Below are 20265 nucleotides of genomic sequence, written 5' to 3'. Positions count from 1 at the left end.
TTTCAAATAAGCTTTCTGCCCCATTTCTCTCTCTCTCCTTCTGGGACTCCTATAATGCATATATTGTTCTGCTGTTGATAATATCCCATAAATTCCTTATTAAGCTTTCTTCACTTTTATTATTTGTTCTCTTCTCTGACTAGATGATTTCTAATGACTTGTCTTCGAGTTCACTGATCCCTTCTGGATATAGTCTGATGTTGAACCCTTCTAGTGAATTCTTCAGTTATTTATAGTGTTCTTCAGCTCCAAGATTTCTGTTTGGTACTCTTTAATATTTTCTATCTCTTGATTGCAGTTCATGCATTTCTCCTGATCTGGATGAGCAATTTTATGATGGTCAGTTTGAATTCTCTGTCAGGTAAATCATGTATCTGTTTCATTAGTGTTGGTTTCTGGAGATTTAACTTGTTCTTTTGAGGCTTATTTCCCTGTTTCTTCATCTTTCTTGATGTTTTGTATTGGTATCTTCACAGTGGAAAAAACTATCACTTCTCCCAGTCTTCACAGACTGGCCTCGTACTGGAGAAGATCCTTACCAATCGGCCCAGCCGAAGACTTTGGGTAACTTCTCAAACATTCAGGCTAGTCCAAACCTGTCTTTGGTCTTAGTGCTCCCCAGGCATCTAAAGTATTCCAGAGTCTGTCAGTGCTCTGAGATAGGTGTGACAGTAGCTAGTCCCTCTGGCAGCTCCCAGAAATGTCGGAACATTAGATATGGGTTTCACCTCCTGTCCCCAGGGAGGAGAGCCAAGAAGGAGAAGCTGGGAGCTGGGACTTTTTTTTTTTTTTTCCTGCTCACTCTGTGTTGAGCTGGGGGGAGGGGCTGTGGTGACTGCTTGTTCGCTAGTTCACTCAGTCATTTTGGTTCTCACTGGTTACCAGGCATCTAGTGTATGCTGGGTCTTGTTAGTGCTCTGAGTCAGGTGAGACAGAAGCCAGTCTTCGGGCAGCCGTGGAAAAGTTGGAACATTGGAAGTGTGGTCTAACTCTTTTCCTCCCTAGGGAGAAGCTGACCAAAAAGGACCCTGTCCTCCAAATATCAGGGGTCTGTGCTCTGATCACTGAATGCTGCTTTTAATCACACAGTGGCAGAGGTAGATAGCCATTATTGTTGCACCTCCCTCCATTATTGCAAGCCCTTCCCCTCCTGGCTGAAGTGACTTTTGGGGGATTTAAGTGTCCAGTGCCCTTCCCCCCTTTCATTTTTTCCCTTTTTATTTTTTCTTTTGGGTGCCAGACGCTGAAAACTGGGGCATTTCAAAACGAATACATACATGGGGAGATTTAGAAAGTGACCACACGTGCTAGAAAAAACCTGAGAAGACATTCAATTTACACCTCAGGCTGATCCCCAGCACAGTGACAGCCTACAGCAAAACAAACAAAGGAACAGTAACAAAACAACAAAAAACCCAGCAAACCCTAAGGAAGGGGTAGAATCTGATTTCCAGTTACCACATTATTAGATTCAAATGTCCAGTGTTCTCCAAAAAGCACAAGATATACAAAGAAACAGGAAAGTATGGCCCATTCAAAATAAAATAATAAATCCACAGAAACTGTCCCTTAAGAAAACCTAATGGCAGGTATACTAGACAAATACTTTAAAATAATTGTCCTAAAGATGCTCAAAGAACTAAAGGAAGGTGTGGAGGAAGTCAAGAAAGTGATTATCGGCAAAATGGAAATATCCATATAGAGATAGAAAACCTAAAAAGAAGCCAACAAGGAATTCTGGAGCTGAAAAATACAGTAATGGAAATATAAAATTCACAAGACAGATTCAAAGGCAGATTTGAACAGGCAGAAGAATCAGTGAACTTTGAAGATAAGACAATAGAAATTATTAAGGCTGAGGAAGTGAAAGAAAGGAGATTGAAGAAAAGCAAACAGAGCCTAAGGGACTTGTGGGAACCATCTAGTGGACAACGTACACATTGTGGGAATCCCAGAAGGAGAAGAGAGAGAGAAAGGGGCAGAGAGAATATTTGAAGAAATAATGGCTGAAAACTTACCTAAAATGAAGAAAGACATAAACATCAAAGAAGCTCATTGAACTCCAAGGAAGATGAACAGGGAGACCCACATTGAGGTACATTATAATCAAACTTTAAAAAGGCAAAGACAAAGAGCAGATCTTGAAAACAGCAAGATAGAAGCAAATCATCACATTCAAGGGATCCTTTATAAGATTTTCAGCATATTTCTCACCAGAAATTATGGAGACCAGAAGACAGGGCTCAGTATGTTTAAAGTGCTAAAAGAAAAAATACCTGTGAACCAAGAATCCTATATCCTGCAAAACTGTTCTTCAAAAATGAGGGAGAAATGAAAACATTCCCAGTTAAATAAAAGTTGAGGGAGTTTGTGACCACTAGACTTGCCCTGCAGGAAATGTACAAGGGAGTCCTGCAAGGTGAAATGAATGGATACTAGATAGTTACTCATAGACTGAAGGGACTTCCTTGGTGGTCCAGTGGTTAAGATTCCACGCTTCCAGGGCAGGGGGTGCGGGTTTGATCCCTGGTTGGAGAACTAAGATCCCACATGCTGCATGGCCCAAAAAACAAACAAAAAAACAAAACAGAACAAAACCTGTATGGAGAAATAAAGATCTTAATAAAGGCAAAAACGTGGACAGTTGTAAAAGTATTATTGTAACAGTGGTTTGTAACTGTACTTTTTGTTTGTTTTCTACATGATTTAAGAGACATTTAAAGGAAAAAACAACCATTAGTATAAAAGTTAGTATTACTGTAACCTTGGTTTGTAACTTCAAATCTTGTTTTTTTAATGTTATTAGGAGACTAATGCATTTATTTATTTACTTATTTTAAAATTAAAGTGTAGTTGATTTACAGTGTTGTGTTAATTACTGCTGTACAGCAAAGTGATTCAGTTATACATATATATATATACATTCTTTTTTTGTGTTCTTTTCCATTATGGTTTATCATAGGATATTGAGAATAGTTCTCTGTGCTATACAGTAGGACCTTGTTGTTATCCATTTTATATATAAAAGCTTGCATCAGCTAACCCCAACCTCCCACTGCATTCCTCCCACAACCCCCTCCCCCTTGTCAACCACCAGTCTGTTCTCTATATCTGTGATTCTGCCTCTGTTTCATAGATAGGTTCATCTGTGTCATATTTTATATTCCACATATGAGTGATATCATATGATATTTGTCTTTCTCTTTCTGACTTACTTCACTTAGTATGATAATGTCTAATTACCTCTATGTTGCTGCAAATGGCGTTATTTCATTCACTTTTATGTCCGAGTAGTATTCCGTTATATATATGTACCACATCTTCTTTATCCATTCATCTGTTGATGGACACTTAGGTTGTTTCCATATCTTGGCAATTGTAAATAATGCTGCTATGAACATTGGGGTGCATGTATCTTTTTGAATTAGTGGGGTTTTTTTTTCGGATATATACCCAGGAGTGGAATTGCTGAGTCATATGGTAGTTCTATATTTAGTTTTTTGAGAAACCGCCATGCAGAGGTTTTCCACAGTGGCCACACCAATTTACATTCCCACCAACAGTGTAGGAGGGTTCCCTTTTCTCCACCAACATTTATTATTTGTGTTCTTTTTGATTATAGCTGTTCTGACAGGTGTGACATCATAACTCATTGTGGGTTTGATTTGCATTTCCCTGATGATTAGTGATGTTGAGTATCTTTATGTGCTTGCTGGCCATCTACATTTCCTCTTTGGAAAAATATACTCAGTTCTTCTGCCCGTTTTTTAATCAAGTTGTTTGATATTTTGATATCGAGTTATATGAGCTGTTTATATATGTTGGATATTAATCCCTTATCAGTCATATCATTTGCAAATATTTTCTCCCATTCAGTAGATTGTCTTTTTGTTTTGCCAATTGTTTCCTTTGCTGTGCAAAAGGTTTTAAGTTTAATTATGCCCCATTTGTTTATTTTTGCTTTTATTTACTTTAGGACACAAATCCAAAAAGCTATAGCTGTGATTTCTGTCAAAGAGTGTTCTGCCTATGTTTTTCTCTAGGAGTTTTATAGTATCTGGTCTTACATTTAAGTCTTTAATCCATTTTGAGTTTTTGTATATGGTGTTAGAGAATGGGGATTTTTGGGGCTTGTTTGCTTGTTTGTTTTTCTTTTACCACACCACTCGGCTTGCGGGATCTTAGTTTCCCCACCAGGGATTGCACTTGGGTCATGGCAGTGAAAGCGCCGAGCCCTAACCACTGGACCACCAGGAATCCCCTAGAGAGTGTTTTAATTTCATTCTTTTACATGTAGCTGTCCAGTTTTCCCAGCACCACTTATTGAAGAGATTGTTTTTCCTCCATTTTATATTCTTGCCCCCTTTGTCTTAGCTTAATTGACCATAAATGCATGAATTTATTTCTGGGCTCTCTATGCTGTTCCATTCATCTATATGTCTGTTTTTGATTCCTGTAGCTTTGTAGTATAGTTTGAAGTCAGGAAGTGTGATTCCTCCAGCTCTGTTCTTCCTTCTCAAGATTGTTTTGGCTATTTGGGCTCTTTTGTTTCCATACAAATTTTAAAATTGTCTAGTTCTGTGAAAAGTGCCATTGGTAATTTGATAGGGATTGCATGGAATCTGTTGATTGCCTTGGATAGTATTGTCATTTTAACAATACTGATTCTTCCAATCCAAGAAAATAGGTATATCTTTCCGTCTGTTTGTGTCATCTTCAGTTACTTATATCAGCGTCTTAGAGGTTTCCAAGTACAGGTTTTTTGCCTCCTTAGGTAGGTTTATTCCTAGGTATTTTATTCTTTTTGCTGTGATGGTAAATGGGATTGTTTCCTTAATTTCTCTAATAGCTCATTTTTAGTGTATAGAAATGCAACCAATTTCTATATATTAATCTTGTATCCCACAACTTTACTGAATTCATTGATGAGCTCTAGTAGTTTTCTGGTGGCATAATAAGGATTTTCTAAGTATAGTATCATGTCATCTGCAAACAGTGACCGTTTTACTTCTTCTTTTCCAATTTGGATTCCTTTTATTTCTTTTTCTTCTCTGATTGCCATGGCTAGGACTTCTAAAACTCTGTTGAATAAAAGGGGAAAGAATGGGCATCCGTGTCCTGTTCCTGATCTTAGAGGAAATGCATTCAACTTTTTACCATTGAGTATAATGTTAGCTGTGGGTTTGTCATGTATGGCCTTTATTATGTTGAGGTATGTTCCCTCTATGCCCACTTTCTGGAGAGTTTTTATCATAAATGGGTGAATTTTATCAAAAGATTTTCTGCATCTATTGAGATGATTATATGGGGTTTTGTTTTTTTTTTTAACATCTTTATTGGAGTATAATTGTTTTACAATGGTGTGTTAGTTTTTGTTTTATAACAAACTGAATCAGTTATACATATACATATGTCCCCGTATCTCTTCCCTCTTGCATCTCCCTCCCTCCCACCCTCCTTATCCCACCCCTCTAGGTGGTCACAAAGCACCGAGCTGATCTCCCTGTGCTATGCGGCTGCTTCCCACTAGCTACCTATTTTACGTTTGGTAGTGTATATATGTCCATGCCACTCTCTCACTTTGTCCCAGCTTACCCTTCCCGCTCCCCGTATCCTCAAGTCCATTCTCTAGTAGGTCTGCATGTTTATTCCCATCTTGCCCCTAGGTTCTTCATGACCATTTTTTTTAGATTCCATATATGTGTTAGCATACGGTATTTGTTTTTCTCTTTCTGACTTACTTCACTCTGTATGACAGTCTCTAGGTCCATCCACCTCACTACAAATAACTCAGTTTTGTTCCTTTTTATGGCTGAGTAATATTCCATTATATATATGTGCCACATCTTCTTTATCCATTCATCTGTTGATGGACACTTAGGTTGCTTCCATGTCCTGGATATTGTAAATAGAGCTGCAATGAACATTTTGGTACATGACTCTTTTTGAATTATGGTTTTCTCAGGGTATATGCCCAGTAGTGGGATTGCTGGGTCATATGATAGTTCTATTTTTAGTTTTTTAAGGAACCTCCATACTGTACTCCATAGTGGCTGTATCAGTTTACATTCCCACCGACAGTGCAAGAGGGTTCCCTTTTCTCCACACCGTCTCCAGCATTTATTGTTTGTAGATTTTTTTGGTGATGGCCATTCTGAACAGTGTGAGTTGGTATCTCATTGTAGTTTTGATTTGCATTTCTCTAATGATTAATGATGTTGAGCATTCTTTCATGTGTCTGTTGGGATCATATGGTTTTTATTCTCCAATTTGTTGATGTGGTGTATCACATTGATTGATTTGCGTATATTGAAGAATCCTTGCATCCCTGGGATAAATTCCACTTGATCATGGTGTATGATACTTTTAATGAATTGTTGGGTTCAGTTTGCTAGTATTCTGTTGAGGATTTTTGTGTCTATGTTCATCAGTGATATTGGTCTGTAATTTTCTTTCTTTGTGATATCCTTGGTTTTGGTATCAGGGTGTGGTGGCCTCGTAGAATGAGCTTGGGAGTGCTCCTCCCTCTGCAATTTTTTGGAAGAATTTGAGGATAGGTGTTAGCTCTTCTGTAAATGTTTCATAGAATTCACCTGTGAAGCCATCTGGTCCTGCACTTTTGTTTGTTGGAAGGTCTTTAATTACAGTTTCAATTTCATTACTTGTGATTGGTCTGTTTATATTTTCTAATTCTTCCTGGTTCACTATTGGAAAGTTGTACCTTTCCAAGAATTTGTCCATTTCTTCCAGGTTGTCCATTTTATTGGCATATAGTTGCTTGTACTAGTCTCTTAATGATCCCTTGTATTTTTGCGGTGTCAGTTGTAAATTTCTCCTTTCTCCGTTGTAATTTTATTGATTTGAGTCCTCTCCCTTTTTTTCTTGATGAGTCTGGCTAAAAGTTTATCAGTTTTATCTTTTCAAGAACCAGTTCTTAGTTTCATTGATCTTTTCTATTTTTTTTTTAGTCTCTATTTTATTTATTTCTGCTCTGATGGTTATGATTTCTTCCCTTCTACTAACTTTGGTGTTTTTTTTTTTTTAGAATTCAAATTTATTTATTTATTTATTTATTTTAACGTTTGACAGTCTCTTTTTTCTTTCAAACAGAAAGTCACAAAAATTATAATCAACCTCATCAGTTCACTCAATCCCATGTAATTAATTTTTTTTATCTTGATCTTTTGTTAGCACTTTTATGAATTCATCAGTTTTCCATTAACTTTGGGTTTTGTTTATTCTTCTTTCTCTAGTTTCTTTAGGTGTAAAGTTAGGTTATTTATTTGAGACTTTTCTTGTTTCCTGAGGTAAGAGTGTATCACTATAAACTTTCCTTTTAGAGCTGCTTTTGCTGTGTCTCATAGGTTTCGGATCATCGTGTTTTTATTTTCATTTGTCTCCAGGTATTTTTTTATTTCCTCTTTGATTTCTTCAGTGATCCATTGGTTGTTTAGTAGCATATTATTTAGCCTCCACTAAACAATATACTTTTAAACAACCAATGAATTTAAAGAAGAAATCACAAAGGAAGTTAATAAATACTAGAGATGAATGAAAATGAAAACATAATATACCAAAAGTTATAGGACACAGTAAAAGCAGTAGTAAGGGTGACTAGTAATTAGATTGAGAATAAGTAATCAAAATCTTCCAGCAGAGCAAAGTCCTGGATCTGACAGCATCACCGGTGAATTCTACCCAGCATTTAAAGAAGAATTAATACCAGTCCTTTTCAAACTTTCCCATAAGACTGAAGAGGAGGGAACACTTCCTAACTCATTCTGTGAAACCAGTATAATCCTAACACCAAATCCAGACAAAGACACTACAAGAAAAGAAACCTACTGACTAATATCCCTTAAGAACATTGATGTAAAAACTCTCAACAGAATACTAGCAAATATAATTCAGCAACCTATTAAAAGGATTATACACCATGGGCAAATGAGATTTATCCCTGGAATGCAAGAATGGTTCAACATATAAAAATTAATCAAAGTGATATGCTGTATCAACAAAATGAAGGGAAAAAGCCACATGATTATCTTAATTGATACAGAAAAAACATTTGGCAAAATGCTTCAACACCCTTTCATGATAAGGAACATGCAACAAAATAGAGGTAAGAAGGAAACTCCATCACTGCAATAAAAACCATATATGAAAAACCCACAGCAGCAAAGACTGAAAGCTTTTCCTTTAAGATAGTGAACAAGGTAAGGATATGCACTTTCACTTCTATTCAACAAAGTACTGGAAGTTTCTAGTCAGCAAGAAAAAGAAATAAAAAGCATCCAAATTTTAAAGGAAGAAGTAAAATTATCTCTCTTTGCAGATGATATGATCATGTATGTAGAAAATCCTAAAGACTCAAAAAAAAAAGTTGTTTAAACTAATAAACGAATTTAGCAAAGTAGCGGAATATAAAATCAGCACACAAAAATCAATTGTATTTCTATACATGGACAGTGAACAATCTGAAAAGGAAACTACAAAAATAATTCCATTTACAGTAGCATCCACAAGAATAAAAGACTTGGGAATTAACCAAGGAGGTGACAGGCTCATATGGTGAAAACTACAAAACATGTCTTAAACAATTTAAGACATAAATGAATGGAAAAACATCCTGTGTTTATGGATTGTAAACTTAATGTTGTTAAAGTGTCAGTACCCAAACCAATCTACAAATTCAATGTAATCCCTATCAAAATTCCAATCACTTCTTTTTTGCAGAAATAGCAAAACCCATCCTAAAGTTCATATGCAATCTTAAGGGACCTGAATAGCCAAAACAATCTTTTTCAAAGAACAAAACTTAGAAGGCTCACACGTCCTGATTTCAAAACTGACTACAAATTTGCAGTAATGAAAACAATGTGGTATTAGCATGAAAGGCATATAGACTAATAGAATAGAATAGGTACCCAGAAATAAACCCTCACACATATGGTCAAATCATATTTTTGTCGAGGGTGGATAATGGGTAAAGGACAGTCTTTTCAGGAAATGGTGTTTGGGAAAGCAGGATATCCACATACAAAAGAGTGAATCTGGACCCTTACATAACACCATATACAGAAACTAACTCAAAATTTTTTAAGGACCTGAGTGTAAGACCCAAAACAATAAGACTGTTAGAAAAAAGCATAGGGCAGAAGCTTCACGACATTGGTTTTGGTAATGATTTCTTATCTGTGACTCCAAAGGTGCAGTTGACCAAAGAAAAAATGGACAAATTGGACTTAATGGGAAAAAAAAATTGTATCAAAAGACACCATCCACAGAGTAAAAAGAGACAACTCACAGAATGGGAGGAAATATTTGCAAATCATATATATGATAAGGGATTAATATCTGAATATATAGAGAACTTCTAAACTCAACAACAACAAAACCCTGATTCAAAAATGGGCAAAACTGTCGTTTCTTTATATTTATTTGAGGTCTTTTCCTAATTATTCTAGTGGTATAGATGAAGAGTAAAATTTCTTTAGTACAGTTTAATAACAGATTAGATTTTAAAATCTTTATATGAAACCTAAATTTTTTTAATTCGTGTGGAAGATTTTTACCCTTGATACATGTTCTTAATATCCATCATACTGAATGAAAATAGTGGGTTATCTTTGGGAGTGGGATTATTTTGAATGCTGTGTAGGGTGAAGGGCAAGGGAGGAAGATTTTTTTGAGTTCTATAATACCATATTGGTTGAGTTTTTTTTTTTAAAGCAATGAGCATATTCTACTTTTATTAAAATGATAATGGAAAATATTTTTAAAACATGTAATGACATAAAGGTAAATTTAAAATAATGTCCTCATAAGTAAGCTTACTTTGTGCTTTTATTAATTTTGATTTTAGGCTTGTGTGGACGTCAGAGCAAGTTCAGTGTTTTGGCAACAGATGGAATTTGCAGAAAGCCTCCATGGTCTTCCCAAGTTGCCACAATGGTTATCTACACACCCTTCTCATGGAAATCGGGCCGAGCACTTGGATAGACTCATACCTCAGGTAAGCTAAACTGCGTAAGGCAAGACATTATTTTTACTGTATCATTTATTTTTAATACTTTACTTCTTGTGCTTAGAAAAAGAGCACTAGAAAAAAAAATCCTTTGTATTAGTTTGCTTTCTGGTTATTTCTTTTAAAAGATAGAATAAATAATCAGCTATTTTGATTACCATCAGTTTTCAAAGGATTTGACTGAAAAGTAAAATCCTGCTAGTCCGCAAGTCTTAGTGAATAAATTGGTGTGTATAGTTGACTTTTCTTTTTTTTTTACATCTTTATTGGAGTATAATTGCTTTACAATGGTGTGTTAGTTTTTGTTTTATAACAAACTGAATCAGTTATACATATACATATGTTCCCGTATCTCTTCCCTCCTGCATCTCCCTCCCTCCCACCCTCCCTATCCCACCCCTCTAGGTGGTCACAAACCAGCAAGCTGATCTCCCTGTGCCATGCACCTGCTTCCCACTAGTTATCTATTTTACGTTTGGTAGTGTATATATGTCCATGCCACTCTCTCACTTTGTCACAGCTTACCCTTCCCCCTCCCTATATCCTCAAGTCCATTCTCTAGTAGGTCTGTGTCTTTATTCCCGTCTTACCCCTAAGTTCTTCATGACATTTTTTGTTTTTTTCTTAGATTCCATATATATGTGTTAGCATACGGTATTTGTTTTTCTGTTTCTGACTTACTTCACTCTGTATGACAGACTCTAGGTCCATCCACCTCACTACAAATAACTCAGTTTCGTTGCTTTTTATGGCTGAGTAATATTCCATTATATATACGTGCCACATCTTTATCCATTCATCCGATGATGGACACTTAGGTTGCTTCCATGTCCTGGATATTGTAAATAGAGCTGCAATGAACATTTTGGTATATGACTCTTTTTGAATTATGGTTTTCTCAGTGTATGTGCCCAGTGGTGGGATTTCTGGGTCACATGGTAGTTCCATTTGTAGCTTTTTAAGGACCGTCCATACTGATTTCCATAGTGGCTGTATCAATTTACATTCCCACCAGCAGTGCAAGAGTGTTCCCTTTTCTCCACACCCTCTCCAGCATTTATTGTTTCTAGATTTTTTCATGATGACCATTCTGACTGGTGTGAGATGATATCTCATTGTAGGTTTGATTTGCATTTCTCTAATGATTAATGATGTTGAGCATTCTTTCATGTGTTTATTGGCAATCTTTATATCTGTATTTCTATCTAAATAGAAATCTCTATTTAGGTCTTCTGCCCATTTTTGGATTGGGTTGTTTGTTTTTTTGTTATTGAGCTTCATGAGCTGCTTGTAAATTTTGGAGATTAATCCTTTTTCAGTTGCTTCATTTGAAAGTATTTTCTCCCATTCTGAGGGTTGTCTTTTGGTCTTGTTTATGGTTTCCTTTGCTGTGCAAAAGCTTTGAAGTTTCATTAGGTCCCATTTGTTTATTTTTGTTTTTATTTCCGTTTCTCTAGGAGGTGAGTCAAAAAGGATCTTGCTGCGATTTATGTCATAGAGTGTTCTGCCTATGTTTTCCTCTAAGAGTTTGATTGTTTCTGGCCTTACATTTAGATCTTTAATCCATTTTGAGCTTATTTTTGTGTATGGTGTTAGGGAGTGTTCTAATCTCATACTTTTACATGTACCTGTCCAGTTTTCCCAGCACCACTTATTGAAGAGGCTGTCCTTTCTCCATTGTATATTCTTGCCTCCTTTATCAAAGATAAGGTGACCATATGTGCATGGGTTTATCTCTGGGCTTTCTATCCTGTTCCATTGATCTATTTTTCTGTTTTTGTACCAGGACCATACTTTCTTGATTACTGTAGCTTTGTAGTATAGTCTGAAGTCAGGGAGCCTGATTCCTCCAGCTCCGTTTTTTGTTCTCAAGATTGCTTTGGCTATTCGGGGTCTTTTGTGTTTCCATACAAATTGTGAAATCTTTTGTTCTACTTCTGTGAAAAATGCCAGTGGTAGTTTGATAGGGATTGCATTGAATCTGTAGATTGCTTTGGGTAGTAGAATCATTTTCACAATGTTGATTCTTCCAATCCAAGAACATGGTATATCTCTCCATCGATTTGTATCATCTTTAATTTCTTTCATCAGTGTCTTATAATTTTCTGCATACAGGTCTTTTGTCTCCTTAGGTAGGTTTATTCCTAGATATTTTCTTCTTTTTGTTGCAGTGGTAAATGGGAGTGTTTTCTTAATTTCATTTTCTGATTTTTCATCATTATTGTATAGGAATGCCAGAGATTTCTGTGCATTAATTTTGTATCCTGCTACATTACCAAATTCATAGATTAGCTTTAGTAGTTTTCTGGTAGCATCTTCGGGATTCTCTATGTATAGTATCATGTCATCTGGAACCAGTGGCAGCTTTACTTCTTCTTTTCCGATTTGGATTCCTTTTATTTCTTTTTCTTCTCTGATTGCTGTGGCTGAAACTTCCAAAACTATGTTGAATAAGAGTGGTGAGAGTGGGCAACCTTGTCTTGTTCCTGATCTTAGTGGAAATGGTTTCAGTTTTTCACCATTGAGGATGATGTTGGCTGTGCGTTTGTCATATATGGCCTTTATTATGTTGAGGAAAGTTCCCTCTATGCCTACTTTCTGCAGGGTTTTTAATCATAAATGGGTGTTGAATTTTGTCGAAAGCTTTCTCTGCATCTGTTGAGATGATCATATGGTTTTTCTCCTTCAATTTGTTAATATGGTGTATCACGTTGATTGATTTGCATATATTGAAGAATCCTTGCGTTCATGGAATAAACCCCACTTGATCATGGTGTATGATCCTTAATGTGCTGTTGGATTCTGTTTGCTAGTATTTTGTTGAGGATTTTTGCATCTATGTTCATCAGTGATGTTGGCCTGCAGTTTTCTTTCTTTGTGACATCTTTGTCTGGTTTTGGTATCAGGGTGATGGTGGCCTCGTAGAATGAGTTTGGGAGGGAGTGTTCCACCCTCTGCTATATTTTGGAAGACTTAGAGAAGGATAGGTGTTAGCTGTTCTCGAAATGTTTGATAGAATTCCCCTGTGAAGCCATCTGGGCTTTTGTTTGTTGGAAGATTTTTAATCACAGTTTCAATTTCAGTGCTTGTGATTGGTCTGTTCATATTTTCTATTTCTTCCTGATTCAGTCTTGGCAGGTTGTGCATTTCTAAGAATTTGTCCATTTCTTCCAGGTTGTCCATTTTATTGGCATAGAGTTGCTTGTAGTAATCTCTCATGATCTTTTGTATTTCTTTTTGTATTGTTCTGTATTCTTTGTTTTTTTTTTTTTTTTTTTTTGCGGTATGCGGGCCTCTCACTGTTGTGGCCTCTCCCGTTGTGGTGCGCAGGCTCAGCCGCCATGGCTCACGGGCCTAGCCGCTCTGCGGCATGTGGGATCTTCCCGGACCGGGGCACGAACTCGTATCCCCTGCATCAGTAGGCGGACTCTCAACCACTGCGCCACCAGGGAAGCCTGGTTGGAAGATTTTTAATCACAGTCTCAATTTCAGTGCTTGTGATTGCTCTGTTCATATTTTCTATTTCTTCCTGGTTCAGTCTTGGCAGGTTGTGCATTTGTAAGAATTTGTCCATTTCTTCCAGGTTGTCCATTTTATTGGCATAGAGTTGCTTGTAGTAATCTCTCTTGATCTTCTGTATTTCTGCAGTGTCAGTTGTTACTTCTCCTTTTTCATTTTTAATTCTATTGATTTGAGTCTTCTCCCTTTTTTTCTTGATGAGTCTGGCTAATGGTTTGTCTATTTTGTTTATCTTCTCAAAGAACCAGCTTTTAGTTTTATTGATCTTTGCTGTCATTTCCTTCATTTCTTTTTCGTTTATTTCTGATCTTATCTTTATGATTTTTTTCCTTCTGCTAACTTTGGGGTTTTTTGTTCTTCTTTCTCTAATTGCTTTAGGTGCAAGTTTAGGTTGTTTATTTGAGATATTTCCTGTTTCTTTTTTTTTTTTTTCTTTTTTTTTTTTTATTAGTTTCTGCTTTATAACAAAGTGAATCAGTCATACATATACATCTGTTCCCACATCCCCTCCCTCATGCATCTCCCTCCCTCCCACCCTCCCCATCCCACCCCTCCAGGCGGTCACAAAGCACCGAGCTGATCTCCCTGTGCTCTGCGGCTGCTTCCCATTATCTATCTACCTTACGTTTGGTAGTGTATATATGTCCATGCCTCTCTTTCCCTTTGTCACAGCTTACCCTTCCCCTTCCCCATATCCTCAAGTCCATTCTCAAGTAGGTCTGTGTCTTTATTCCCGTTTTACCCCTAGGTTCTTCATGACATTTTTTTTTTTTTTAAATTCCATATATATGTGTTAGCATATGGTATTTGTCTTTCTCTTTCTGACTTACTTCACTCTGTATGACAGACTCTAGGTCTATCCACCTCATTACAAATAGCTCAGTTTCGTTTCTTTTTATGGCTGAGTAATATTCCATTGTATATATGTGCCACATCTTCTTTATCCATTCATCCGATGATGGACACTTAGGTTGTTTCCAGCTCCGGGCTATTGTGAATAGAGCTGCAATGAACATTTTGGTACATGACTCTTTTTGAATTATGGTTTTCTCAGGGTATATGCCTAGTAGTGGGATTGCTGGGTCATATGGTAGTTCTATTTTTAGTTTTTTAAGGAACCTCCATACTGTTCTCCATAGTGGCTGTACCAATTCACATTCCCACCAGCAGTGCAAGAGTGTTCCCTTTTCTCCACACCCTCTCCAGCATTTATTGTTTCTAGATTTCTTGATGATGACCATTCTGACTGGTGTGAGATGATATCTCATTGTAGTTTTGATTTGCATTTCTCTAATGATTAATGATGTTGAGCATTCTTTCATGTGTTTGTTGGCAGTCTGTATATCTTCTTTGGAGAAATGCCTATTTAAGTCTTCTGCCCATTTTTGGATTGGGCTGTTTGTTTTTTTGCTATTGAGCTGCATGAGCTGTTTATAAATTTTGGAGATTAATCCTTTGTCAGTTGCTTCATTTGCAAATATTTTCTCCCATTCTGAGGGTTGTCTTTTGGTCTTGTTTATGGTTTCCTTTGCTGTGCAAAAGCTTTGAAGTTTCATTAGGTCCCATTTGTTTATCTTTGTTTTTAGTTCCATTTCTCTAGGAGGTGGGTCCAAAAGGATCTTGCTGCGATTTATGTCATAGAGTGTTCTACCTATGTTTTCCTCTAAGAGTTTGATAGTTTCTGGCCTTACATTTAGGTCTTTAATCCATTTTGAGCTTATTTTTGTGTATGGTGTTAGGGAATGATCTAATCTCATACTTTTACATGTCCCTGTCCAGTTTTCCCAGCACCACTTATTGAAGAGGCTGTCCTTTCTCCACTGTACATTCCTGCCTCCTTTATCAAAGATAAGTTGGCCATATGTGCGTGGGTTTATCTCTGGGCTTTCTATCCTGATCCACTGATCTATCTTTCTGTTTTTATGCCAGTACCACACTGTCTTAATTACTGTAGCTTTGTAGTATAGTCTGAAGTCAGGGAGCCTGATTCCTCCAGCTCCGTTTTTCGTTCTCAAGATTGCTTTGGCTATTCGGGGTCTTTTGTTTTTCCAAACAAATTTTGAAATTTTTTGTTCTACTTCTGTGAAAAATGCCAGTGGTAGTTTGATAGGGATTGCATTGAATCTGTAGATTGCTTTGGGTAGTAGAGTCATTTTCACAATATTGATTCTTCCAATCCAGGAGCATGGTATATCTCTCCATCTATTTATATCATCTTTAATTTCTTTCATCAGTGTCTTATAATTTTCTGCATACAGGTCTTTTGTCTCCTTAGGTAGGTTTATTCCTAGATATTTTATTCTTTTTGTTGCAATGGTAAATGGGAGTGTTTTCTTGATTTCATTTTCAGATTTTTCATCATTAGTGTACAGGAATGCCAGAGATTTCTGTGCATTAATTTTGTATCCTGCTACTTTACCAAATTCATTGATTAGCTCTAGTAGTTTTTCGGTAGCATCTTTAGGATTCTCTATGTATAGTATCATGTCATCTGCAAACAGTGACAGCTTTACTTCTTCTTTTCCAATTTGGATTCCTTTTATTTCCTTTTCTTCTCTGATTGCTGTGGCTAAAACTTCCAAAACTATGTTGAATAAGAGTGGTGAGAGTGGGCAGCCTTGTCTTGTTCCTGATCTTAGTGGAAATGGTTTCAGTTTTTCACCATTGAGGACAATGTTGGCTGTGGGTTTGTCATATATGGCCTTTATTATGTTGAGGAAAGTTCCCTCTATGCCTACTTTCTGCAGGGTTTTTATCATAAATGGGTGTTGAATTTTGTCGAAAGCTTTCTCTGCATCTATTGAGATGATCATATGGTTTTTCTCCTTCAACTTGTTAATATGGTGTATCACATTGATTGATTTGCGTATATTGAAGAATCCTTGCATTCCTGGAATAAACCCCACTTGATCATGGTGTATGATCCTTTTAATGTGCTGTTGGATTCTGTTTGCTAGTATTTTGTTGAGGATTTTTGCATCTATGTTCATCAGTGATATTGGCCTGTAGTTTTCTTTCTTTGTGACATCCTTGCCTGGTTTTGGTATCAAGGTGATGGTGGCCTCGTAGAATGAGTTTGGGAGTGTTCCTTCCTCTGATATTGTTTGGAAGAGTTTGAGAAGGATGGGTGTTAGCTCTTCTCTAAATGTTTGATAGAATTCGCCTGTGAAGCCATCTGGTCCTGGGCTTTTGTTTGATGGAAGATTTTTAATCACAGTTTCAATTTCAGTGCTTGTGATTGGTCTATTCATATTTTCTATTTCTTCCTGAGTCAGTCTTGGTAGGTTGTGCATTTCTAAGAATTTGTCCATTTCTTCCAGGTTGTCCATTTTATTGGCATAGAGTTGCTTATAGTAATCTCTCATGATCTTTTGTATTTCTGCAGTGTCAGTTGTTACTTCTCCTTTTTCATTTCTAATTCTACTGATTTGAGTCTTCTCCCTTCTTTTCTTGATGAGTCTGGCTAATGGTTTGTCAATTTTGTTTATCTTCTCAAAGAACCAGCTTTTAGTTTGGTTGATCTTTGCTATCGTTTCCTTCATTTCTTTTTCATTTATTTCTGATCTGATCTTTATGATTTCTTTCCTTCTGCTAACTTTGGGGGTTTTTTGTTCTTCTTTCTCTAATTGCTTTAGGTGCAGGGTCAGGTTGTTTACTCGAAATGTTTCCTGTTTCTTAAGGTGGGATTGTATTGCTATAAACTTCCCCCTTAGAACTGCTTTTGCTGCGTCCCATAGGTTTTGGGTCGTCGTGTCTCCATTGTCATTTGTTTCTAAGTATTTCTTAATTTCCTCTTTGATTTCTTCAGTGACCACTTCATTATTGAGTAGTGTATTGTTTAGCCTCCATGTGTTTGTATTTTTTACAGATCTTTTCCTGTAATTGATGTCTAGTCTCATAGCATTGTGGTCGGAAAAGATACTTGATACAATTTCAATTTTCTTAAATTTACCAAGGCTTGATTTGTGACCCAAGATATGATCTATCCTGGAGAATGTTCCATGAGCACTTGAGAAAAATGTGTATTCTGTTGTTTTTGGGTGGAATGTCCTATAAATATCAATTAAGTCCATCTTGTTTAATGTATCATTTAAAGCTTGTGTTTCCTTATTTATTTTCATTTTGGATGATCTGTCCATTGGTGAAAGTGGGGTGTTAAAGTCCCCTACTATGATTGTGTTATTGTCGATTTCCCCTTTTATGGCTGTTAGTATTTGCCTTATGTATTGAGGTGCTCCTATGTTGGGTGCATAAATATTTACAATTGTTATATCTTCTTCTTGGATCGATCCCTTTATCGTTATGTAGTGTCCTTCTTTGTCTCTTCTAATAGTCTTTATTTTAAAGTCTATTTTGTCTGATATAAGAATTGCTACTCCAGCTTTCTTTTGATTTCCATTTGCATGGAATATCTTTTTCCATCCCCTTACTTTCAATCTGTATGTGTCTCTAGGTCTGAAGTGGGTCTCTTGTAGACAGCATATATATGGGTCATGTTTTTGTATCCATTCAGCCACTCTGTGTCTTTTGGTGGGAGCATTTAGTCCATTTACATTTAAGGTAATTATTGATATGTATGTTCCTATTCCCATTTCCTTAATGGCTTTGGGTTCGTTATTGTAGGTATAGTCCTTCTGTTGTGTTTCTTGCCTAGAGAAGTTCCTTTAGCATTTGTTGTAAAGCTGGTTTGGTGGTGCTGAACTCTCTCAGCTTTTGCTTGTCTGTAAAGGTTTTAATTTCTCCATCAAATCTGAATGAGATCCTTGCTGGGTAGAGTAATCTTGGTTGCAGGTTTCTCTCCTTCATCACTTTAATTATGTCCTGCCACTCCCTTCTGGCTTGTAGAGTTTCTGCTGAGAGATCAGCTGTTAACCTGATGGGGATTCCCTTGTGTGTTATTTGTTGTTTTTCCCTTGCTGCTTTTAATATGATTTCTTTGTGTTTAATTTTTGACAGTTTGATTAATATGTGTCTTGGCGTATTTCTTCTTGGATTTATTCTGTATGGGACTCTCTGTGCCTCCTGGACTTGATTAACTATTTCCTTTCCCATATTAGGGAAGTTTTCAACTATAATCTCTTCAAATATTTTCTCAGTCCCTTTCTTTTTCTCTTCTTCTTCTGGAACCCCTATAATTCGAATGTTGGTGCGTTTAATGTTGTCCCAGAGGTCTCTGAGACTGTCCTCTGTTCTTTTCATTCTTTTTTCTTTATTTTGCTCTGCAGCAGTTATTTCCACTATTTTATCTTCCACCTCACTTATCCGTTCTTCTGCCTCAGTTATTCTGCTATTGATCCCATCTAGAGTATTTTTCATTTCATTTATTGTGTTTTTAATCGATGCTTGATTCATCTTTAGTTCTTCTAGGTCCTTGTTAACTGTTTCTTGCATATTGTCTATTCTATTTCCAAGATTTTGGATCTGGGAAATAGAATCTTGGATCAGCTTTACTATCATTATTCTGAATTCTTTTTCAGGTAGACTGCCTATTACCTCTTCATTTGTTAGGTCTGGTAGGTTTTTATCTTGCTCCTTCACCTGCTGTGTGTTTTTCTGCTTTCTCATTTTGCTTATGTTACTGTGTTTGGGGTCTCCTTTTTGCAGGCTGCAGATTCGTAGTTCCCGTTGTTTTTGGTGTCTGTCCCCCGTGGCTAAGGTTGTTTCAGTAGGTTGTGTAGGCTTCCTGGTGGGGGGGACTAATGCCTGTGTTCTGGTGGTTGAAGCTCGATCTTGTCTTTCTGGTGGACAGGTCCACGTCTGGTGGTGTGTTTTGGGGTGCCTGTGGCCTTATTATGTTTTTAGGTATCCTCTCTGCTAATGGGTGGGGTTGTGTTCCTGCCTTGCTAGTTGCTTGGCATAGGGTGACCAGCACTGTAGCTTGCTGGTCGTTGACTGAAGCTGGGTGCTGGTGTTGAGATGGAGATCCCTGGGAGATTTTCGCTGCTTGATATTATGTGGAGCTGGGAGGTCTCTTGTGGACCCGTGTCCTGAAGTTGGCTCTCCCACTTCAGAGGCACAGCACTAACTCCTGGCTGCAGCACCAAGAGCCTTTCATCCACCCGGCTCAGAATAACAGTGAGAAAAAGTAGAAAGAAATAATTAGTAGAAGAAAGAAAGAGAGATTGAAAGAAAGGAAGAAGGGAAGTAAGGAAGGAAGGAAGGAAGAAAGAAAGAAAGGAGGGAGGGAGGAAGGATGGAAAGAAAGGAAAGAAAGGAGGGAGGGAGGGAGGAATGAAAGCAAAAGGAAGAGTGAATGGAAGAAGAGAGGGAGGGAGGGAGGAAGGAAAGAAAGAAAGAAAGACAGGAGGGAGGGAGGGAGGGAGGAAGGAAAGAAAAAGAAAGTGGAAAGAAGAAGGGTGGGAGGGAGGGAGGGATGGAGGAAAGAAAAAGAAAGAAGGAAAGGAGGAGCGGAGGGAGGGAGGGAGGAAGGGAAGGGAAGAAAAAAAGAAAGAGCAGGTAAAATAAAATAGAATAAAGTATGAAATATAGTAGCGTTATTAAAATTAAAAAGTAATTATTGAAAAAAAACATGGACCGAAAGAACCCTGGGACATATGGTGGAAGCAAAGCTATACAGAGAGAATCTTACACAGAAGATTACACATACACATTCACAAAAAGAGAGCAGGGGGAAAAATCAAAAATCTTGCTCTCCAAGTCCACCTCCTCGATTTGGGATAATTCGTTGTAAAAAGAGGAAAAGGGCGAAAAGTCTGAAA

The 20265-nt window shown here is 37.1% G+C and overlaps 1 protein-coding gene across 2 annotated transcripts in view; it reads left to right on the top strand.

The window, feature by feature from the left end:
• Positions 1–20265, top strand: part of OMA1 (OMA1 zinc metallopeptidase) — a gene marked incomplete at its 5' end in the record, with an annotated part of 87434 nt that overhangs the window by 43517 nt on the left and 23652 nt on the right. For both annotated transcript variants that reach the window (XM_079696621.1, XM_079696622.1), the window contains one exon: positions 9866–10015. In XM_079696621.1, the coding sequence (XP_079552747.1) occupies positions 9866–10015 (150 nt within the window). The remainder of the gene's footprint in view (positions 1–9865; positions 10016–20265) is intronic.

This window comes from Hyperoodon ampullatus (assembly GCF_949752795.1).
Source record: "Hyperoodon ampullatus genome assembly, chromosome: 2".
Classification (NCBI taxonomy): Eukaryota; Metazoa; Chordata; class Mammalia; order Artiodactyla; family Ziphiidae; genus Hyperoodon; species Hyperoodon ampullatus.
This window is presented reverse-complemented; position numbering and strand designations above follow the sequence as displayed.